At 41.6% G+C, this 24,824-nt stretch overlaps 1 protein-coding gene across 1 annotated transcript in view; it reads right to left on the bottom strand.

Annotated features, from left to right (window-relative positions):
• Positions 1–15,803, bottom strand: part of RPE65 (retinoid isomerohydrolase RPE65) — a 49,263-nt gene extending 33,460 nt beyond the window's left edge. The window contains exons 1-5 of the mRNA XM_033916906.1: positions 15,682–15,803; positions 10,774–10,922; positions 7,321–7,403; positions 2,319–2,469; positions 68–175 (exon numbers count right to left, since the gene is read on the bottom strand). Coding sequence (XP_033772797.1) covers positions 68–175; positions 2,319–2,469; positions 7,321–7,403; positions 10,774–10,784 — 353 coding nt within the window. The 5' untranslated portion in view covers positions 10,785–10,922; positions 15,682–15,803. The remainder of the gene's footprint in view (positions 1–67; positions 176–2,318; positions 2,470–7,320; positions 7,404–10,773; positions 10,923–15,681) is intronic.
• Positions 15,804–24,824: the final 9,021 nt, after the last annotated feature.

The raw sequence follows: 24,824 nt of genomic DNA, 5'->3' as shown, positions 1-24,824 counted from the left end.
GTAAGCATTTAGCGCGTGTTAAATCGGCTAGCACACGTAAAAGACCCCCTTAGTGAAATCCTATAACCTGGAAAATATGTTCTTGCAAGGATCCGGGTAAGCAAATGTTCCAAACTCTGTAATCACAATCCTTTTTTCAGTCATAGCTCTTACATACGCATCTGTCCGAATGAACCTAAAAAACAATATTCAATAGATGGTCATGTTCCAGTGACTTCACTGAACTGTAAAAAGTTATTAAATGCATGTTACATACGAGTAATTTGGTGGGGTTCGCAGTAGAGTTGTGCGGGGACAAAAATCCCGCCCGTCTCCACCAGAATCCCCACCTGACCCCCCTGCCCGTCCCTGCGAGGAATCGCCTCTGTCCCTGCCTGTCCCCTCATAAAAGTTACCTGTCTCCATAAAAAGCAGCAATTACTTCTGACAGTTTTGATTCTTTTTTAAAGTCTTAGTTTAATAAAATACAATATAAACAAATAACAGTGAACAGAAATAAGAGATGCATACTTCACCAGAAAGAATTAGAATAGACATTATGTCATGTGACTGTAGGGTTGACCATTTCTTGTTAAATGAAAGAGTTGGAATTTTTTGGCAATATAAAGCTCATATCTCTAGAGCAAACAAATCTGGTTCCACCATCTGGTATAGGTAACTTGTGAGAAGTCCTTCCAAGATCCACAAATGGTTTTTAATACAGCAATGAGTAAAGAATCAAACAATACAGCATCAAAATCATTTCAAGCAGAATTGAGAGAAGCACTTTTCAGGACAATGGTTATAAAAGAAAAATGTGCCAAAACTGAACTGGAAACCCCAAAACAAACTCAGCAAGTACTTCATTTTGTACTAAACACAATTGGTGGCATAACCATGAGAGGGGGCTGGGCCTCCTACTTAGAGCTTAGCCCCCTTCAAAATGAATATCTCCCTTGCTGTAGCTGGTGGGACATTTTGTTTTTTCCATCATCTAGGTCCCAGTTTCTGCTTTTATCTATCTTCTACGAATTCTCTTTCCAGGCCTCGGGAACCCCGGTTCCAACCCTGTGGGAGTCCCATGAGCCTGGAGTGAATCCCTGTGGGAGTCCCGTAGACCTGGGGTGGAGGGATTCCCACAGGAGTCCCGTAGACCAGGGGGAACCCCGTGGGATTCCCGTAATCTCCGTCCCCGTGCAGACTTTTAGTTCGCAGTGGAGAGCAAATGAAAATCTCTTTGTATTATTATCTAAAAAAACAAAGCCACACTGGGCCGGATTCTGAAAAAAGTCACCATAAGTTAGGCACTGGCAGGCACCTAGGTCACGCCTACTTAAGTATTTAAATTGGTTTTAAGTGGTGTGATAATTGGTTGTGCAGCAGAAAAAACAGGGGAAAACAACACCACAACCACAAATATGCCCAAAAAAGAGTGGAGTTGTCCAGAAGAAAATGATGTGCACTAAAGAAGTGTCCTCCAATATGTCTGGTGATTCGAAGATCTTTATTGTTCAAAAATCAATAAAACACATTCATCGACTTGACATGTACATGTTTCGGCCATCAAGGCCTGCCTCAGGAGTCTAAAAGTATGAATGATGAATACTGGTACTCAAGGAGATATACGACCAAAAATCAATCAAAAAGGAATGTCATCCTCTGCTGGCTCTAGTGTGGAGGGAAGTTTCATGGTGACTCCAGGAAGTACTTCTTCACCGAAAGAGTAGTGGATCATTGGAACAGACTCCCACTCCAGGTGATAAAGGCCAGCAGCGTGACGGATTTTAAGAGAAAATGGGATACTCACGTGGGATCTGTAAGGGAGTAAATTCAGGGGAGGGGATACTTGGAATGGGCAGACTTGGTGGGCTATAGCCCTTTTCTGCTGCTTTTTTCTATGTTTCTATGTTTCTATTTTCTTCCGGACAATTCCACTCTGTTTTGTGCATATTCGTGATAATTAGTTGTGCCATTAAAAACCAATTAAAATCTATGAAAAAAAATTAGGCGCCACTAGGCAGCCTCTGGGACTGGTACCTGGATCCATGGCGCCTAGTGATGCCAAAACCCGAAAGAGGGCATGTTTAGGGGCGGTGCTGGACTTCGGCATCACTAGGCACCCCTGGCCACAATTTTGCAATAACTGGCCGCCAGAACCGTAGGCCTGTAAAACCCTGGCATACATTTCTGGTGCCTTGGCAGTCAAGATTCCGTAAGCGGCGCCTGTCCGTGATTCGCATGGGACAGGCACCCATTTTCTAAGTGCCTGCCGTGACAGGCGCCACTTACAGAATCAGCCCCACTGTGTATAAGCTTTCAGGGCCTCCTTTTAAGCTTACCTTCTGTGGTACGTGACGTGTCCCTCTTTAAAGTCAAACTTGTGTAGCAGCGCTTGGCCATCAAACAAATGGTAATACTGCTCGGAACCCACTTCAAACAAACCAGGTCCACATCTCAGCAAACTGCCAGTCAGCCAACTGGGAAGCCTGCCTAACAGAACAGAACATTGAACACCACCAAAGCAGCTCTTACCCCCCTCTTTACAAAGGTGCGCCTAACATGCGCTAAATGCTAACGCTTGCATGTTATCCTATGGACGTGTTAGCGGTTAGCGCACATGCTGATTTAGCACGCGCTAAATGTGCGTTAAAACACTTTGCGCACCTTTGTTAAAGAGGGCCTTACTGTATGATTACACAAAGCATCAAAAAAAATTTTTTTCGGAATCATCCGACAACACAGCACATTTTTCACGCTGATTTCAGGTCTGTTATTAGTTTTTTTTCAATCAAGTAAACTTTTAAAGTTATACTTCCCAGCACTGCTATGGAGGGATGTCTAAGATCACAAGGAGCTGCGGTGGGATTTGAACTGGGCTCCCCTAGATCTCAGGCTGCAGCTCTCTAGCCTTTAGGGTACTTCTCTACTCTGTTAATGTGTTATGGAAGCTAAGCCTTCTTCAGAAGGGTCCACCCAGATTAATGTGATCGGGTTGGAGCTACTGGGAAATTGGCAGAAACAGCACCCACAAAAACATCACTAACTTAGAAAGTAGAAGAAAACAAAAAGCAGCAGAGAATGCATGGAACCAGGGCCGGATTTTCCTATAGGCTAACTAGGCTTCAGCCTAGGGCCTCAAGATCAAGAGGGGCCTACATTCAAATTGTTAGCAAAATTAAAATTACACTATTCTAAAAACAGTGAACACTAACACACTGAACCGAAAATAAGGAGAAATTCTATGCTTCGGGATTGGAACCGACTCCGGCCGCAACGGGGCGCCGACTCAGCTTCTTCCTTTCTTTATCTCGCCCTGGGAGGAGGATCGGGGAGGGAAAGACGTCAGTCCGGAAACAGCTGGGCAAAGCCCAGCCCCGCAGGGAGAGAGGTAAAACGTGGATCCGTGGCGGCCCAGACTGGCATCGGGGGGGGTGGGGTGGGGGGTTTCAGTGGAAGGGGGATGGGAGGCAGGCAGGCTGGCATCGGAGGGGGGAGTGGGGGGTTTAATGGAAGGCAGGCAGGCAGGATGGCATGGGGGGATGTTCAATGGAAGGGGGATGGGAGGCAGGCAGGCATCGGAGGGGGGTGAGGTGAGGAAGGATACACTGGGGGCACTATGGACATAGGAAGGGGCAATGTTGTGTGTTATGTTTGATTAGTTATTGTTACAAGTACTATATATGGTGCTGAGAATAAATGTCCAAATAAGTGTTCTCGACTTTTTTTAATTTATTAACCGTGTCACATTTTTTATAAAGGTTAGTACCAATAACAACATGTTTCATTTAACATATTGATATATATATCACAGTAATGATGTATTTTATTATCTCTCATGTAATTTACAAACTTAAAAATGGGAGGTGAAAGGGCCTCAGAAGTGGAATAACCTAGGGCCTCTTTTCATCTAAATCCGGTCCTGCATGGAACAGGCTTGGCAACTCAAAGTGCTAAAAGAAGCTTACCCAGAAAAGCTCAGCTAACTCACTAGATTGAACCAGAACGTATTAATTACACTTGTGCATAGAATCCAAATGAGGGGAGGTAAGAGGCAAATAATCTGCTGCTCAAAGCCTAAAGCCAGTTTAAAAGCAGTTTAGCACTGGGCTAGCATGTATTAAACTGTGCAGATTTTCAAAATAGAGGTGCCCGATTCAGGTTGGGTGAATTGATTTGAATCGATTTGTTTCCAGAAAATACTGATTCATGAGTGGTGGCACCAGTGCTCTTGCTGCCGATCTATTTTGCAGAGGCCCGTTTGGGCTTTCCCTCTGCTGGAGTCCTTCCATCTAATGTAACTTCTGCAAAGGAAATGCCTGAGTGGGCCTGTGTGAGCAGATCGGCAGCAAGGTGAGCCCACATCTCCCTGGCTTCTTCTCTTTTGTCATTTTTTTTTTTTTTTTTTTTACTGGTTAGCTCTTTCAGAACACTCCTTCCTGGAATCGATCCTGTCAGCCTTCTTCCCCCCTCCAACAGCATTTATCTAATTCCCCCCACTCCGCCCCGGCATCTACCTTTAATTCAATGTGATTCATAGAGCTACCTTGCCGCTAGTCTGGGCATCTTCTCTCCATTGCAGCCGCCCCAGTGGAAACAGGAAGTTGTCACTGAAGACAAGCCGCAGTGGACAGAAGACACCAGGAGTGGCGGCAGAAGAGCTATGTGGATTGCTAGATTCACAACCGCCACTGGCAACAAATTTTACAACAAAATAAAGGTAAATGCAAGGGTGGGGGGTGGGGGAGGAGGAGGAGATGGAATTGGGGGAGAGGGAATGGATTTTGGGAAGATGATGGAGAGGGAAGATGGACTTGGTGGAGAGGAAGAGATGAACAACGCAGAGATAGCAGAGGGACCCAACAGTTGAAGGCAGTCTACTGACACCTGAATTCATATCAAGCCACGACATTTAGCAATTCAAGGGATTAGGGCAGTGTATCGCAAACTGTGGGCCTCCTGAGATTTCAGATGTGCCGCATCACACTGGGGAGGAGGAGAGGCGCCAGCACCAGCTGACTGCTTACAGGACGTGCTTCTCGCAGCGAGAGGCACGTTCTGTAGGCAATCAGCCAGCATTGTGTCTCTCCTTCTCTCTGGCCCTCTTCCCTGCTGGCACCACCCCATGTTTCTAATTTTAAAGCTATATTATAGATTGGATGTTCCTATTTTTGACATGATATTGCCTTGGTTAAATAAAATGTTTAAACTTAAAAGGCTGTGTCATTGAAATCAAATTGAAAAGTCGATTCAATGGGGCAAATTGAATTAAAATATTTTTCCTTGAATCGTGCAGCACTAGTTCAGAAGAGTCAAGCATGGGTATTAACGTGTGCACCTAAGATGACCGCAAATGGTGTTGAAATAATATTCAAATGAATGTCTTTTTTTCCCCAATTCTTTATTCATTTTAAAAACTTACAATAAGTGTAACAGCATATGCAACATTTTATACTCAAATACCACACTTAATATTCTATTAAAATCCATATCAGAATGTATCCCCCCTCCCACCTAATCCATCAGAATCTTCAACCTTGAGAAAGTCTATCATAAACCCCATTCCTATATACCTTAATTCATTATCAAACCAAGCCCCCTCCCCCTCCCGGATGTGCACTTATAAAGGGTAAAATAATATTCAGTCATTATAATATTTTGTTAATGGCTCCCAAATCTCCTAGAATATTTTAAACTTTCCTTTCTGTGTGGCTATTACTCTTTCCATTTTATATATATGACATAATGAATTCCACCAGAAACTATAATTAAGTCTCTTCCAATTTTTCCAATTGCTTGTAATTTGTTGTATGGTAACCCCTGTCATAATAAGTATTCAAATGAATGTCAATGAGGTCAGTAGCATTCTTTTTCAGTGCTTAAACGGAAGCACTGAAATGCACAGAATCAATTATCGGTGATTTTTGGTTATCAGTTCCAGTTAGCAGCTAATTTGCCCATTAGCTTACACACGGAACTGGTGCTATTCCATAACCTGCATGTGTACCTTTGTGTACCAAGTGTGAAAATATGAACGCAAGATTATAGAATGAGAAAGATTCCTCAAAAAGATAGCGGGGGAAAAAAATTATGGAGAAGACAAACATTGATTTTGGAAATCTCTCTGCTCTTTTGGAACAAACTTTGTCTGCAGATACTGAAAGAGCCACTCTCTTAGTATCTTTCATCTTTGAGCAAGATCTAAATATGATTCCAAAATTTCAAAAACTCTCAAAAATTATTTGGAGATGAAAGACTTTGGATATACCCAGATGTTTTGAAAGTTACTCAAGAAATGAAAAGATTTTCTTTCCTTACAGCAAAAGACTCTTAAATTGGGTGCTACATTTCTTCTAGCATACTCCTGTAAATGCCTGGTTAGGTATTTGGGAATTAAATATACTTTTTATGCTCCAGCCCACTTGAGGGAGTTCCTAAAAGTTAAAAAGATCATAAAGGAATGGACTTTTAAGCTAGAATATTGCAACCGATAGCACACTAGGCCTTTTCCTTTTTTTGAGTGTTTCATACCTTTATATATCTCCATTATATTGTGATTACCACTCCCCCATATAGTGGTCTAAGGAAGGGGTAAATTTATATTGTTTATATTAGAAAATTTGTTTTGAATTGTTTCTTTCTCTGTATTACATGGAGCTAGATTTATTCTTGTGAATTTTATGAAAATCGAATAAATAAATATTAAAAAAAGATTACAGAATGAGGGGGCATATACTGAAGGGAAGATTGAGGTTGTGGCACTAGCGGGGAGGCCAGGCCCCTCCAGCAAAAGACATCAGAGTCACAGATGGACCTTTTCACTTGTATCTAATATATGGCAAGTATTAATGGTGAAGGGAGAAGCGGCTGAAAATTTGCGTATTAAATGCAGCGTATAAGATAAGTAACAAATGACTTTTTTTGGAATATATTTCTTGCTGCTGCACAGTGGACAGTGTTTCTCAACTATTGAATGTTACCAATTTGGTTATTATTGAAGCATATTGATATAGTTATTGCTAAAAGAGATATTGAATTGAGTGATTACAAAAAAAAACCTGTTAAAAGATGAAAAAAGGAAAAAGAAAAGAAAGAGAAAAAGATAAGTCAAAAGATGGTTGGTGGTTTTTTGCCTGTGATTATAATGGGAGTAATATGAATACTATATACTGACACCAGATGGTGCTATACTCTGGGTATGAGGCTTTTTTTCCTACCATTACCATACCTTGTTAAGGTTTTTGGTATCATTCTCTTTTGGATAGTGGTTTATTGATTGTTTTTTAGATGTTCTAATATTTAGACCACTATTTGTGAAATATAAAGTATTAATGGTGAACAAACCTGTCACATGAGCAATTATGGGTGAGGAAAACTCCTCTACTGTATCGTATAACTTCTTGTAACCACCAGCTGGATGCTCTACACTGGAAAATGGAAACAAAATAAGGTTGCATATAATGTTTGAAAGGTAGTTTTTTGCAGGAAAAAAATGTGTGAAAAAAATTTAAACATTTACTCTGTAAGGATCCCAACTGCCTCCTATTGTAGTGGGGGTCAGGCTTACCAGCAGGTTTGTACATGGGAGAAATGGTGTTAGTCCAGTTTTAAAGGTAACTAGCTGATGCCCCTGCGTTGCACGGGTATTTAATTATAGCAATAACACTGTAAATGGAATCAAATAAAGATACTTTATAGTGGTGAATGAAATTATTTTTTAACAGCTTTATAAAAAGTACAATATTCAAATTATAATGTGAAATATTTGACAAAATGAATACAATACAACTAACACAAAACTTGATTATAAATAACATTTTTAGTTTCACCTCCAGGAGCAAGAACATATAAATTCTTGGGTGAACCCACCCTTGAGCAAGCAACATAGAGTTGTCCATGGGAAAAACAGGGGGATCTTAAATCCACTCCACAGTATGTAATAGTCTGTCCCTGTGATTTGTTGATTGTGATAGAGAATGCAAGTCTCACTGGAATTTGCAATCTCTTAAACTGAAAAGGAAGATCTGTTGGAATAAGTGGCATCCAAAAGTTCCAGTATTGATTAAAACAACTCAATATGTGGAAACTCAGGTTGAAAAGAAACTCCATGCAGTTTGTTCCCGGTTCAGAATGGAACCTGTGTTCCTAGTTCAGGAAATGTGAGTACTCATGTAATGTAATAACATTATGAACTGGGGTGCATGAAGGAAACAGTTACAAACACAGTTAGAACATACAAACTCTATATGTATGGTGTCCGTGGTAGAATAGAAACGATGTCCCTAGTGATTATAGTGTCATAGAAAGTGTTTTATAGTTGGAATTACGGTGAGAATGGCAGCTTTTTACATCCTTTCCATTGACATGAATGGGTGAAATCTGATGTTCTGTTTGTAGATCCGCCCACGTGTGCAGGTGGGCTGCGAGACCCCCAGAACATATCACCCCAAGTAGTTGGAATTACTGTGAGAATGGCAGCTTTTTACATTTTTCCATTGACATGAATGGGAGAAATCTGATTTTCTGTTTGTAGCTCCACCCACGTGTGCAGGTGGGCCGCAAGACCCCCAGAACATATTACCCCAGGTAGTGAGGGATCTGCATACCAAGTTTCGTTCAAATCGGTCAAGCCGTTTTTGCATGATCGCAGCACATACACACACACATATACATACATACACACATACATACCTCCGATTTTATATATATAGAAGATATATAGAAATAAAAAAGCATAAAGGGGTCGATGTTCAAAGCAATTTAAATAGGCAGGAGCCTCTCCTGACAACTTAAATTGCTTCCCACCACCTAAGTGGGGATATCCAGCTAGGGTGACCAGGTTCCCCTTTCCAGAAAGGAGACTTTTTGGTCAGTCCTGGTTTTAATATTACATCCTGAAGCAGTGTCGTATTTGTAGTCCATGATTCTATCCTTTGATATCAGTGCTGCAAGACCTATAATGCACTAGGATGAGTCTGGCAGAAATCCAGGACTGGCCAAAAAGTCTCCCTTCCGGAATGGATAACCTGATCACCCAATATTCAGCAGCATTTAACTGGAGAGTGCCACTGAATATCCCCACAGACCACCCAACTAAAAAGTGGGCAGGTCAGGGGTGATGGCATTGGGAGGAGCCCCAGGTTATGAAGGTGTTGGCACTATTTAGTGCCAGCACTCACATAGGTAAGCACATAGGTAATCTGCATTTATATAGCCTTATATTTTTAATTAATTTTTAATTTAATTAATTTAGATTATGTAATATGTATTAGAAATCTTACTTTTTCTTTTCTATTTAAATGGAGTTCTTTTCATAATTTTGATTGATTATGTTGTAAACCACTTTGATCCTTTTTTGGCTGTATATGCTTTATATAAAGATTTTAATAAACATAAGCAGCCTAATTTAGGACAGCTCAAAAGCTGGACTAAATTAGGCCACTTAGCTAAGTGGATGCCAGCAATGAATATTGGGCTGACACCCACATAAACTAAAAAAAAAAAAAAAAAAAAAAAGCGCAAAAAAAAAGCCCTGGGGCCTTGATCCTCTCCAACAATGTCCCCTCTTTCTCTTCCCCTCTCCCAGCCCTTGGAAAGATCCCCCCCCCCAGAAAGCCTCCCCAGCCAGGTCCCCTTGACCCACCTGTATTCCTGGTGGCCCAATGGAGTTATTGGGGGCAGGAGCTTAGCCCCCTTACTCTTGCCATTTGCAGCTGCTGTTCAAAATAACTGCCACGGCAGTAGTACCGCAAAAGGTCATGGCAGCCATTTTGAACAGCCGCTACAAGAAGTAGGAACGAGGGAACAAAGCTTCTGCCCCCAACAACCCCACCAGGCCACAAAGGATTCAGGTAAGTTAAGGGGTGGCCCACCTGGATGGCTAGGGGGTGTGGAGGCCTTCGGGGGAGGGGGGCTTATTTTCACAGGCTGGGGGGAAGAAGAAAACATGATACCTTTTTTATTGAATTAACTTAATACATTTTTTATTATCATTCAAAAGAAACCCTTCTTCAGATCACAAATGAGCCACATTATCCTATATCCTCCAACCCTTTGCCCAATAAGAAAAACAATCTTAGATCACACATTGGGTCTTAAAGCATCAGGATTAGCAAAAGCACACAGCAGAATTTGGAAATTTCATTTGATCATTTTCATTTACCTATTTCCAATGTTTGATAAGCTAGTCTCACCATAACAGCTCAAGACGAGCTACAATTAAGTGATAATGAATCTCATCATTTGCCCCACCCCCATTCACTTTTTGTTTCTTTGTCTTGTTTTCCTCTTGTCTTGTTTTCCTCTTGCCTCCCACTCATGAGGTTGGCCTGTTTGGGGCTTTACCATGCTGAGCCATGTAGCAGTCACATTCACAACAGGTGGGTCTGGAGGACAGGGATATTTTTAAAAGAGTGAGCAGGAGGTCGGTCATTCAAGCATATATCTTTAAGAAAAACGACACCAAGAAGGAGACCCCCCATTCCCTTTTTTGTACCAATAGTTGAGAGACAGGCAAAGTTGGAATTTTAATGAATTTAACTGGCAATGTATGAAATAATAAAGAAAGCGGTGGTAGGATAAAACATCAGTGCATTTGGATTAGAATTAAAAAATAAATAAATAAATAAAAATCAGCAGACACACAGTGATGTGGAACACAGTAAAACTTTAGGGAATCAGCCCTGAATATTAGCTTCTTGAAATATTCTGCAACTCTTCTATTCACACTAATGAAAGAAAATAGATTTTAATTCAATTTTCCAGCCTCCGTAATGTTGATATTTTTATGATACTTACATGTTTGACATTTTCTCCTTTGTGAAGAATTTGAGCTTTCCAAACTGATTTTCAAAGTGTGGGAATTGGAACCCATGTGTTTGGTATTTATAAGCGCTCCAAACCCTTCCACAAGAATAACAGCATTATCAGAGCATCAGCCAATCAGGCTGGAAAAGAGGAACAGAAGTTGCTTTCAGTAACAGAATTTGTTTGGTACTTTCTTTATCAACTTTTTATTACCATCGTCTTTCACACAGCAAAGGCCTTTGAGCATTCTTTAGAATGCTAAATCCTTTCCAACTCAAAGTGGATTAGAGAAATGGAAACAAAGAAGGATAGAGAGCGAGATTTAAGTTACATAACATTTGAGGTCCGCTGAAAAGTTCTCAGCAAAGTTGAGGCAGTCTCCATCAAGGGCTATCCATTTACCCCCCCTTTTACAAAACCACAAAAGTGGTTTTTAGCGCCGGCCGGCATGCTCCCAACGTTCACAGGAATGTTGGGAGCAGCGCAGAGCATTCAGCATGCCGGCTGGCACAAAAAACGCTTTCACAGTTTTGTAAAAAAATAAAAATAAAAAGGGGGAGGGGGATTTAGTGCAGCAATTTTCCATTTTTTTTTGTTCTGTCGGAAAAATACGGATCGAAAAAAAAAGGAAAAAATTGTTGAACTAAGTGTATCGCCCTCGATGGAGACAGTTCCATAGGTCGTAAATAGGATGAGAAAAAGAAGGTTCATTTAAGGAGTAATAAAACAAATTGAAGGGCTTATTTCTAAAACCCTCTAAGTCCAATGCAACTAATATGGACTTAGTGGATTTTGGAAATTAGCCCTTCAATTATTAGTACGGTGCTGTTTCTAGGATAGGATCACACAGAGAAATTAAATCATATCATGTGTTCCAAGTCATGAGTTTATTTGACTAAAATATCTCTATCTATCTAGGGGAGAGTGTGGTGCAGTGGTTAAAGCTACAGCCTTAGAACCCAGAGGTTGTAGGTTCAAACCTACACTGCTCCTTGTGACCCTGGGCATCACTTAATCACCACCGTACCCCACTGTGATTCCACCAAGCCAGACAGGGAAAAATGTTTGAGTACCTGAATAAATTCATGTAAACCATTCTGAGCTCCATTGGGAGAACAGAATATATATACTGTATTTCTTTTTTTTTTTTAATTCTATGTCGTCTCTGGTAATCATACTAATTAAAATACTTGATCATGTAAGCAAGACTATGCAAGCTTGAAAATGAAAATAGGAAGATATTTGATGTATTAAATTATATATTTATTATGATTCTTTGAAGGAATGAATAAATGTGTATAAAGGCGAGACAGTTGACGTAGGGTAGCTAGATTTTCAAAAGCTTTTGACAAAGATCCTCATGAGATTCCTCAGAAAGTTAAAGAGTCATGGGATAGGAAACAATGTTCTGTTGTGGATTAGGAACTAATTATTGGACAGAAAACAGAGGGTAGGGCTAAATGTAATTTTTCTTAATAGAGGTAAATAGTGGAGTGCCACAGGGATCTGTATTGGGACCAGTGCTATTTAACATATTTATACATGACGGCTCAGGGGTAATATGATAGAGGTCTATAAAATACTGAGTAGAGTAGAAAGGGTAGATGTGAATCGCTTGTTGACTCTAGGACTAGGGGGCATGAGATGAAGCTACTAAGTAGTAAATTTAAAACAACCGGAGAAAATATTTGTTCACACAATGTGTAATTAAACTCTGGAATTCATTGCCATAGAAAGTTAGCTTAGCGGGGTTTAAAAAAGGTTTGGATCATTTCCTAAAAGAGAAGTCCCGTAGGCCATTATTGAGATGGCTTGGGGAAATCCATTGCTTATTCCTGGGATAAGCAGCATAAAATCTGTTTTACTACTTGGGATCTAGCTAGGTACTTGGGACCTGAGTTGGCTGCTGTTGGAAACAGGATACTGGGCTTGATGGACCTTTATTCTGTCCCGGTAGGGAAATTCTTACATATGTTCTTATGATCTTGAATTTGGAATGACAAGTGAAGTGGTTAACCCCTTTAACTAAGCTGCAGTAGAGGCTTCTACTACGGTCTGGAGTGCTAAATATTCCGATTCTGCTCCCGCGCTCTATGAGCGTTGGAGCACTTAGCACTCCAGGCCGCAGTAGAAAACTGTACTTCAACTTAGTAAAAAAAAAAAAAAAAAAGGAGGGGGGGTAAACTCTTCAAAGCTGTTAAAACACATGCAGACAGTGCTAAATTGCAGGAAGACCTTAGGAAATTGGACACAAGAAATTCATTGATCTGACTATTTCAATGGTGATAGGAAGTTTTCCATAACATAAATTAATTTGAAAACCTCATAGGACTAGAAAACATATCTGCTTTCAGTGTGTTTGAAACAGATGCCTCTCTCTTGGGATGTTGAAGTGGAAAAAGGCAAACACATTTTTTTAAAATGTGGCCAAAGATATAAACTATTCTGCAACATTCTTTTATGACATTTAACACATATTTCAATTTAATTGATGAATACCACTGAAGTCTCCCAAGCCCCTGCTTTTGCCTGGGGCTATGTATTCCAAGAATGCTGTTTGAAAAGAGCTTTTCTTACTGCAGTCAAAGTCTCTTTCCTTGACTCTTGATATAGTAAGGAGCAATGAGGCTGGGAGTTCCAGTAAGGTCTGAAATTGGGGTGTCCACAACAAATATGCATAAAACAAATCCATACAAGTTTGTATATAGTAGGCCTCCACATGGTCAAGGGGCTTCTAAGTCTAAATGATCTTAAGGTGGCCAAACAGGTTGAAAAGGTGACAGCGAAAGCTAGAAGTATGTTTGGGTGCATAGGAAGAGGTATGGCCAGTAGAAAAAGGAGGTATTGATGCCCCTGTATAAGATGCTGGTGAGACCTCATTTAGAATATTGTGTACAATTCTGGAAACTGCACTTTCAAAAAGATGCAAACAAGATGGAGTTGGTCCAGAGGAAGGCTACTAAAATGGTTGATGGTCTGCGTTATAAGGCATATGGAGAAAGACTTAAAGATCTCAATATGTATACTTTGGAAGAAAGGTGGGAGATGTGATACAGACGTTTAAATATCTATGTGGTATAAATACACGAGGCAAGTCTCTTCCAATTTTTTTCCAATGTAAAAGCAAACCAAAACTAATAGTACATGGTTTAGTGCATTTCTCAGTGTGAAGGCAAACCAAAGAGCACAATGTCCATTTCTAAATAACAAAATAAAGCCAGCAAATAAGAAAAAAAACAAATCAATCAAGTAAAGCCCTCAAAATATCACATGCAAGTAACTTACACTCTCTTTTCCAAAGCCATGTGGCAATGGCACTGAAGACCATTAATTCCCAATGGGCTTCAGTGAAATTATTGCAGACCACCGTGGTAATCGGATTTGTAAAACTGGGCCTTACTGTTTTTCTCTGTCATTTCCATGAACCTTGGAACCTATACAGGCAATCCTAAACATTAACATATAGCACATGGCTTATTGCCTTTTCTGTGATAAACCAAACAGGACACACTTCAGAAAAAGGAGGAAGGATTGAGACATCAAGGTTTGGGGCAGTGGCATAGCCAGCCAATTTTGGGCAGTCTCTCTTTCCCTCCCTTCCCACCCCCTGTCTATGCAGCAAATTCTTTCCCTCCTTCCCCACATACAGCAGCCCGTTTCTCTTCCTTCCCATTCACCCCATATACAACAGCCTCTCTGTTTTCCTCCCTTCCCATCCAGAAACCTGTTTCCCTCCCTTCCCATCCACTCCCCATCCAGAAACCTGTTTCCCTTCCTTCCCATCCACCCAAGTACAGGAGCCTGTTTCCCTCCACCTTCAGTACATCGTACCCTTTCCCTCCCTTACCATCCACCCCTCCTGTACAGCAGCCTCTGTTTCTCCTTCCCTCATCTCACGCAGTATTTGTTTCTACATGAAATCTCGGCAGCCATTTTAAAAATATCTTAGCAGCGAGTTAAGTAGCAGCAGAAGGCAGGAAACACTGTGGATCTTTCCTGCCCCCCCTGAAGAGGCCACTAGACCATCAGGATTATAAAGGTAGGTCTAGGGAGGGCTGGCTTATCCCCATTACTGAGGGAATCAGTTCCCATTCCAGCAGCAATAACAGAATGGTTCACCACTACCATATTACTAGAACCGCAAGGCACAGGCGGAATAGAAATCACTAATGTAATGTAATGTAATTCCTTGATACAGTCCCCATTACCGTAATAATGGTTACTGTGTTACTCTCCAGTTACATTTACCTGGCAAAATCCCAAGATGCTAATCCTAGGAATAAGAAGTTTTTCTCAAGTCCATCTTAATAATGGCTAATGGACTTCTGTTTTAGGAAATTGTCCAAACCTTTTTTAAACCCTGCTTTATCACATTCTCTGGCAACAAATTCTAGTCTAATTACACATTGAATGAAGAAATATTTTCTCTGGTTTGTTTTAAATTACTACTTAGTAACTTCATTGCCTGCCTCCTAGTCCTAGTATTTTTGGAAAGAGTAAACAACCAATTCACATCTACCTGTTCCACTCCATTCAGTATTTTAGACCTTTATCATATGCCCCGAGCTGTCTCTTCACCAGGCTGAACAGCCCTAGTCCCTTTAGTCTTTCCTCATAAGAAAGTCATCCCATCCCTTTTATCATTTTCTGTCAGTGTCTCCTGAGAAATGAAAATCATGCTTACAGATAGATTTTAGCTATGACCCTGTTGAACATGACATCACATATATCAGATCAAAGTAATTTTAGAGTCTGTACTAGACACATACTTCATCTTCCCTTCAAGTCTGCTTCCAACTGATGTCCCTTATTACTGCTACTGGACATTTTTTGCAGAATTACAGTGTTGGCAGTATTTTGTAGACAAAGAACATACAGTCCTTGTTTAATGAGGCTTACAATCCAGTCAGCAGACACCAGAGAACAGATGGCGACAGAGGACAAAGGAGGAACCATAGATCCTGAAGTGGTTTCAGCACATTAGGCCAACATTTGTCACCTTCTTCCCTTTCAGCCAATAGCAGATGGCCAGGTTGTAAGTAGTAGAAACGTTTATTAATTAGAGGATAGAAAAGCAAAACAGCTGCAGTTATAGAAGACAATGATTACTGCTGTTACCATAGACAAAACCACCATTTTTGTTGAAAAGTATGGAACGACGAACATTAATTGGAAAGGGACAACTTTGGAAATCATCTCCCAGTTTTCATCAAAGATAAGAGCTACAGCATACAGTATATGTCTTGTAACCTGAAAACCTGATTTTTTTAAGAAATACAGTACTCGATAGATCACCATTGATTACAGTATAGATCTATGGTAACTATATTAGTATGATTGGGTCAGGATTATCTGTAATGTGTATTTTTTTTCAAAATATATAATCTGTTTTAGATATTATATGCAGGCTTTTAAAAAATACGACTGTACTAGGATCATATGTAACATTCTTCTTAATATGTAGTCTGCTCAGGACTGTTGATTAGAGTGGAATAAAAATCTTTTAAACTAAATTAAATCAAAGGAAAAAAAAAATGACAAATGCATAGGAAACCCTGCCAAGAGTTGAGAAAGCAGAAATCAGAGATTGGTATCAACAAAATTTTGAAAAGTAACCCCCTTTTATTAAGTCGTTTTTTTATTGCCAGTTGCAGTGGTAAGAACTCCAACGCTTATAAGAATTCTTTGAGTGTCAGAGCTTTTACTGCCACACCCTGTGATAAACCCTAACATAGCTTGATAAAGGGGGGAGGGGCATAAATGACCAAAGGTAGAAAAAATAATTTTATTTTTAAATTTAGGAAAAGCCATCAGACAATATCTTTTTATTGGACTATCTTAATATATTATTTTGACTAGCTTTTGAAGGCCCAAATTCCTTCCTCATGTCAGGACAGTATTGCATTTGTTATAAAGAAAATTTCAAATTAATGGAAGAGAGTAAGGGGTGAGTGGGTGGAGAGGTACAGGGAGTTCAGTGAAAGTTCACCTAGGTTCAACTTCTCTCTTTCAAACATCCCCACTGAGGTACTGCCTTCTCAGAAAGCAATTGGGGTTGGCTCAAGGGATAGTGGAGCTCTCAACCAACTTTTCAGTGCCCTGCCCTTTTTTACCCACAATGACACCCGTCTCCTTGTGCTTTGGTATTGTTCTCACCCCTCCCCCTGCAGTCTTGCTAGCTGCAACAATAAAGCACAGTTACTTACCGTAACAGGTGTTATCCAGGGACAGCAGGCATCTATTTTCACATATGGGTGACGTCATCGACGGAGCCCGGATGCAGACGCCTCACAAGCAGACTTGCTTGAAGAAACTCGAAGTTTCGAGTCGCCCGCACTGCGCATGCGCCTTCCCGTCCAGCGCAGGGCGCGTCTCCTCAGTTCAGATAGCTAGCAGAGAAGCCAACCAGGGGAAGTGGGTGGGTTGTGAGAATAGCTGTCTGCTGTCCCTGGATAACACCTGTTACTGTAAGTAACTGCGCTTTATCCCAGGACAAACAGGCAGGTATTCTCACATATGGGTGACTGCAAAGCTAACCAGAATGGGAAAGTGGGAGTATTGGCAATTTAGGAGAATAAATTTTGTAATACTGTTTGGCCAAACTGTCCATCCCGTCTGGAGAAAGTATCCAGACAATAGTGAAAAGTGAAGGTATGAATCGAGGACCAAGTAGCAGCTCTACAAATTTCCTCAATAGGTGTAGATCTGAGGAAAGCTACTTAAGCTGCCATTGTTCTGACTTTATGGGCTGTGACTTTACTATGAAGGTGTAATCCAGCCTGGGCATAGCAGAAAGAGATACAAGCCGCCATCCAGTTGGAGATGGTACGCTTAGAAATAGGATGGCCCAACTTATTTGGATCGAAGGAAACAAAAAGTTGAGGAGCAGTTCTGTGTGGTTTGGTGCGTTCCAAGTAGAAAGCCAAAGCACGTTTACAGTCAAGAGTATGAAGAGCTGATTCTCCAGGATGAGAATGAGGCTTTGGAAAAAACACTGGAAATACGATGGATTGGTTGAGATGAAATTCCGAGACCACTTTAGGTAGGAATTTAGGATGAGTATGAAGAACCACCTTGTCATGATGGAACACAGTGAATGGTGGGTCAGTAACTAAAGCTTGCAGTTCACTGACTCTTCGAGCAGAAGTGAGGGCTATGAGAAACACCACTTTCCAAGTGAGATACTTCAGATGAGCCTTATCAATTGGTTCAAATGCAGGCTTCATGAGTTGAGCAAGGACAACACTGAGGTCTCAAACCACAGGAGGCGGTTTGAGAGGAGGTTTAACATTGAAGAGTCCTTTCATAAATTTGGAAACCACCGGATGAGCAGAGAGGGGTTTCCCTTCAATAGGCTGATGGAAAGCCGCAATTGCACTGAGATGGACTCGGATAGATGTAGACTTGAGGCCAGAATTGGATAAGTGCAAAAGGTAGTCCAAAACAGAAGATAAGGAGGAATGTTGAGGCTCCTTATGATGAGAAAAACACCACGTAGAAAATCTAGTCCACTTTTGGTGATAGCATTGTCTAGTGGTAGGCTTCCTAGAAGCTTCTAAAACATCTCTTAGAGATTGAGAAAACTGAAGAGGAGTTACGTTGAAAGGTACCAAGCTGTCAGGTGTAGAGACTGCAGGTTGGGATGAAGCAGAGATCCTCGATTCTATGTAAGCAGAGAAGGAAAACTGGTAGAAGGTATGGCTCCCTGGTGCTGAGTTGAAGTAGAAGGGAGTACCAAGGTTGTCTTGGCCATCGAGGAGCTATTAGAATCATGGTGGCATGATTGTTCTTCAACTTGACCAGAGTCTTGAGAATGAGAGGAAATGGAGGGAATGCGTAGAGGAAGAGATTCGTCCATTCCAGAAGAAAAACATCTGCCTCGAGGCAGTGAGGAGAGTATATCCTGGAGCAGAACTGAGGCAGTTTGAAGTTGTGGGGAGCCGCAAAGAGGTCTATCTGAGGGGTTCCCCACTGTGAAAAAATGTGATGAAGAGGCGAGGAATGTTAAGTCCATTTGTGAGGTTGCAGAAGATGACTCAAGTTGTCCGCCAAGCAATTCTTCGCCCCTTGAATGTAGACAGCTCTGACGGATTGCCCAGTCCCAAACCTTCAGAGCTTCTTGACAAAGGGAGGCAGATCCCGTCCCTCCTTGTTTGTTGACATAATACATGGCGACTTGGTTGTCCGTCCGGATGAGGACTACCTGGTTGCGAAGATGTTGAAAAGTGTTGAGAGCCTTGAAAATCGCTCTGAGTTCCAACAGATTTATGTGACATTGAAGATCCGTACTGGTCCAGTGGCCTTGAGTACGGAGACCATCGAGATGAGCGCCCCAAGCATAGGTTGAAGAGTCTGTCGTGAGGATCTTCTGATGAGGTGGCATTTGAAAAAGCAAGCCTCTGGAAAGATTGGAAGAGAGCATCCACCAATGGAGAGACTTCTTCAAGGAAGGAGTGACTGAAATGTGTTGAGAAGGAGGGTTGCAAACTTGCGTCCATTGAGATGCCAGGGTCCACTGAGGAATTCTGAGGTGAAGTCTGGCAAAAGGAGTCACGTGTACTGTGGAGGCCATGTGACCCAGAAGTACCATCATGTGTCTCGCTGAGATGGAAGACACTGTATGACAGAGTTGAAGAAGAGCTTCCAGACGTTGTTGTGGAAGGAATGCTCCGAGTTGGACAGTGTCCAGAAAAGCTCCAATGAATTGTAGATTCTGTGAGGGCTGAAGTTGAGATTTGGGAAAGTTGATTTCGAATCCCAAACTTTGTAGGAACCAGGTAGTCCGTTGGGTCGCTACAATAACCTCTTGAGATACGGAATCTTTGATGAGCCAGTCATTGAGGTAAGGAAATACCTGAAGACCATGTTTTCAGAGAGCTGCCGCTACCACTACCAGGCACTTGAACACTCTGGGAGACGAGGCCAGGCCGAAGGGTAGTACTCTGTATTGATAATGCAGATTCCCCACCCGAAATCTGAGGTATTGACGGGAGACCGGATTAATGGGGAAATGAGTGTAGGCCTCCTTGAGATCCAGAGAGCATAACCAGTCGTTCTGCTAGAGAATTAGATAAAGAGATGCCAGGGACAACATTCAAAACTTTTCTTTGACTAGAAATTTGTTGAGAGCCCTGAGATCCAGAATGGGCCGCAGATCGCCCATCTTCTTTGGAACAAGGAAGTAACGGGAGTAGAACCCCCTGTTCTGCTGTTCCAAGGAAACTGGTTCGATGGCATGGAGAGAAAGGAGAGCTTGAGCTTCCTGAAGAAGGGCGGTCTGGGATGGATTGGAAGGATACTCTTTTGGAAGAAGCTCTGGTGGAACCTGAGTGAAATGAAGAGAGTATCCTTCCCTGATGATGGTAAGCATCCAGAGGTCGGATGTAATTATTGTCCATCGGTTGTAAAAATGATGGAGACGACCTCCTATAGGAGACAGAGACAGAACGGTAGAGGTTATGCTCTGTTGTAAACAGTCAAAAAGGCTGAGAAGCCTTAGGTGTAGCATAAGGTTGGGGTTTCTGTTGCTTCCGAGGTTGCTGTTTTTTCACAGGAGGACGATTATAAGGAGCCAGCTTTAGAGCAAAATGCCTTTGATAGATAAGAGCAGGGCGTGCAGGCTTAGCAGGAGCTGGCTTTGGCTTAGGTCTAACTATAGAAGCAAATGATTTTTCATGGTCAGATAATTTCTTGGTGGCTGCCTCGAAGGATTCATCAAAGAGGTCGTTGTCCTCACAAGGAATGTTAGCCAAGTGGTCTTGAAGGTTAGAGTCCATGTCAATGGTACGAAGCCAGGCAAGACAACGCATAGCTACAGAGCAAGCAGCCGCTCGGGCAGATAACTCGAAGGCATCATAAGATGATTGGAGGAGATGCAGACGTAATTGAGATAAAGAAGCAATGACTTCCTAAAACTCAAAATGCATTTGGGTATCCAAATAATGCAAAAACTTTGGTAGAAGAGAAATAAGGAATTCAAAGTAAATGATGAACTGAAAATTATAATTGAGGACTTTAGAGGACATCATAGCATTCTGGTAGATGCAACGTCCGAATTTGTCCATAGTTTTCCCTTCCTTTCCAGGAGGGACGGTGGCATAAACCTTGGAAGGATGGGACCTTTTCAAGGAGGACTCGACGAGCAGGGATTGATGAGATAACTGAGAGTTGTCAAACCCTTTGAGATGCACAGTCTTATACCTAGAGTCCAATTTTCCTGGAACAGCTGGTATGGAAAAAGGTGTTTCCATGCAACGCCCAAAAGTCTGATTCAAAAGCTTATGAAGTGGAAGCTTAAGAGACTCTGCTGGAGGTTGAAGAAGATGCATGACTTCAAGATACTCCTTATAAAATTTGGAGCCAGTATCCAATTGAATATCCAAGTCTACAGTTATCTGTCGGAGGAAAGACAAGAAAGATAGCTGATCTGCCAATGCTTTGCATCGAGGAGGACGTCGAGGCAGCCTGTGTCGAAGATGAAGCTTCGGCAGGGAAAATGGCATCAAAGGAACCTGGTGATTTGGACCAGGCAATCAAACAGGGACATCCTCGAGGTCCGGCATCAGAGACCTCGAACGAGGAGTCGGTGGTCTGGTCGAGGTTGGAGTAGATCGAGGCTTCGAGGAAGATGGTCTGTCGTGAGACGAAGAACTATGCCTGGAAGGAAGACTTCGCCTCGGAGACGTGGGCAGCCGATGCTGATGTATGAATAGGACTAGAGGCTGTAGATCGAAGCTCCAGAGGCTTGGTGGAAGAACCTCGATGCACTCTCAAAGACTCTGCTCCTTGTATAGAGTGTGAGGATTCTCGTCGAGGCACTCGCAAAGAATCTGCTCCTTGCTTTACGTGCTTGGATGCCAGACCTGTAAAGAGTGTGTTAGTTCAGACTGGGCAAAGGAAGCGGCTCGACCTCGCAGGAGTCTGCTGAATGCCCAGGCTGGATAAGAGGAAGCAGTTTGGGTCCCATGTTAGTAAGGAATTGAATAAACTGCTTCTCTAACATGGTCTGGAAAGAAGCCGGCAAGGATGGATCCGCGTCTGAAACCGGACCACCTGCTTTGGCTGGAGGTTCTGAGGTAGTGTGAGCGTGCTTCGACCTGGGAGGCTTAGACACTTTAATCACCACCGGTGGAACCGACTGCTGAGCTATCTGACCTAAGGAAACATGGGAAGATACACCAGATGATATCGAAGCAAGAGCCGCTGCACACGATGAAGGTCTGATGAGGCTTGAGGTGGAAGCAGTAGGCGCAGGAGCCTCGATGGGAGTCGAGGCCGAAGACGCCTTCGAAGTCGAGGGATCCGTAGAAGACTCCATCTCGAAGAGTTTGTCCACCAAAATGCAACAATGCTTAAAAGCACGAGGCTGAAATGTTTGGCAAGGCAGGCATGATCTAGGATGATGTTTCGGCCCAAGGCACTTGAGGCAGTGTCTGTAAGAGAGACCGCACATTGACACTTGCTACACCTCTTGAAGCCCGTAGCAGGCTGGGACATAGAAGGAAAATTAGCCGCCGCAAAATCGAAGCCCTCAGGCTGCAGCCGAGCAGCCTGTCCCGGAAAACGAACGGAAGAAGAAAAATATTTTTTTTAAAAACTAAAATAAAAGAAATAAACTAAAAACAGCGATTCGTGAGGAAAAACACACAAACCGTGGTTGAGAGAAGGCACAAAGGAACAAAGTTAAACACAGAGAGTCAAAGACGGACTTCTCGGCTCCGCGGAAAACTGAGGAGACGCGCCCTGCGCTGGATGGGAAGGCACTCGCGCATGCACGGTGCAGGCGACTCAAAACTTCGAGTTTCTTCAAGCAAGTCTGCTTGTTAGACGTCCGCATCCGGGCTCTGTCGATGACGTCACCCATATGTGAGAATACCTGCCTGCTTGTCCTGGGATAAAAGATATTTCTTCTGTTGGTCCTGCCTCCTCTGATGCTATTTCCTATGGGAGGGATGCTGGCTGGAAGCTGCCTCTTTTCACATTACTGTTCCCAGCTGGTTTGTAGAACTACAGGTAGATGGAAGGAAGTGATGAGGAGCAATGGAGTGGGTGGAGAGACTAGAGATGCCAAACTTGCTGGGAATTGAGGGGCAGAAATGCTTAACAACTGTACTAGGTGAGGCACTGGTAGTGAACTCAGTGGGTGAGGATTTTGGCACCTTTTATTGGCCAGCACCCTGAGCCGGTGCTTCATCTGGTCCAAGAATTCGGGCTTACAGCTTTCCTGGAGGCAGCCTACTTGTAGTTGCTGCATTAGGTCACATCTGTACCGTCTGCTGGCGTCAGAGAAATAAATACAGGGGAGCTGAAGGCAGCACTAGTCCCCTGTAAAGTCAACTATGAGCTGTTTTCCTCTGGCACCATCTGCTGGCAGGATGACTGACATAACCCACTTGTCTGGATGATAAGGAATAGAAAATAATAATCAGTTGGTTGTGTGAACCATTTTCAGGGTTAAAAAAAAACCCCAAACTAAGCATGTGACTACTCTAAAAACTTACTTGTAAAAGAAAGAAATGGAATCAGCTAGTTTAGTTCTAAAAAGTTTCTAGAAAATGAGTGGCTGTTCAAAATTAAAGGTGATTACTTAAAATCAAGTCAAATAAAAACCACACATTTTAATATTTCAGAAATATTCAGCAGCAATGTTTTGAGCCAATAACATCCCAGTACAAAGCCTTAGACCAATTGACTGCTTGCTTTCTCTTCACAAGGTAACTATTTTTAAAGTTTTGGTGTAAACTGATCCTCCAATGTTTAATCATGCCCAATATTCATTTTTTCCTAACAGGTATATTTAACATTGACATATTTAAAATCGACATTTTTACTGTTTTGACCTCTTGAAAACAGAAGTTGCTGTTTTCAGTTTTTAATGGAGTCAAACAAAAACAAACATTAAATACCAGAAAGATATTTACTTATCTTAAGTTAACATACAGGATCTTCATTTCAATAGTACGAGAATATTCTGCTAGTTAGCATAATAATAGTTTCACAAAACCAACCAACCAAAAAACCTACACTCTCCTTAAACAGGAGAAATTGGCTAGTACATTAGCAATTTACCAGTTCAAGTGTGGGGGAAAAAATTAACAAGACTACAGAAAATAAGGCTTCAAGTACTATTAAAGCCCAAAATAGACGTTACAAATGGAAATCATTTACAGTATAAATAAAGAGTATTTACATGAGTGCAAAATACAGCAGATATATCAATTTGTCAGTTTAGAATATAACTTAGATAGGTACACATCAATTACAAGTCTTGTACCTTATAAAATGTTTATGAACATTCAAAGCAAAACTAGGCACTAGCTTGCATATGCTATGGCTTATAAAACTTTCAAATATTAACACTGCTGTTCATACCTATAGCTATTCTTTGGCTATTCTATATAGTACTTCCTCTTTTTACCCTTCATTTGATTTTTACTTGAAAAACAGCAGAGTGACCAATATCTGTAAATTTAATACTGCAGTCAACACTGGATGAAAAGTGATAACCAACTAGAACTGTGTTTGTATAACAGATACTTTGACAAAGAACAATACCCTAAAATGCTGCAATTCCCAATATGTAGCAAACCAATGGTCCTTTTACTAAGCTGTGGTAATAAAATGGCCTTAGTGTGCCCTTACACAAGTCATTCCTGTGTGCCAAGGCCATTTTTTTACTGCAGTCATAAAAACTCCAAATTTCTATTTATTTCATTAATGGCTGTGTGGGAAGGGTGGGTGGGAAGGGTATAAATTTATGTATTTAAGATGATATTAGAGAGAAATTCAAGTGATGTATACAAGTTTTAACTGATGTAATATTGTGTACTTGATGTAAGATGGAAAAATGAGTAAAGAATTTGAATAAAAAAAATTAATGGCTGTGTACTAATATTGCTGTTTGCTCAGGGTCATAGGATCACTTACCGCCACCCGTTCTGCAGATTATATGGGTTCCTGCATTATCTGTGCATTGACCAGCTAACATGCAATAATGCATATGCACTAAGACCTGGATTCTAATTACAATAAAGAGCTGAACT

This window comes from Geotrypetes seraphini, chromosome 12 (assembly GCF_902459505.1).
Source record: "Geotrypetes seraphini chromosome 12, aGeoSer1.1, whole genome shotgun sequence".
NCBI lineage: Eukaryota > Metazoa > Chordata > Amphibia > Gymnophiona > Dermophiidae > Geotrypetes > Geotrypetes seraphini.
Note: the sequence above shows the minus strand (reverse complement) of the source record. Positions and strands in the feature narration are given on the sequence as shown.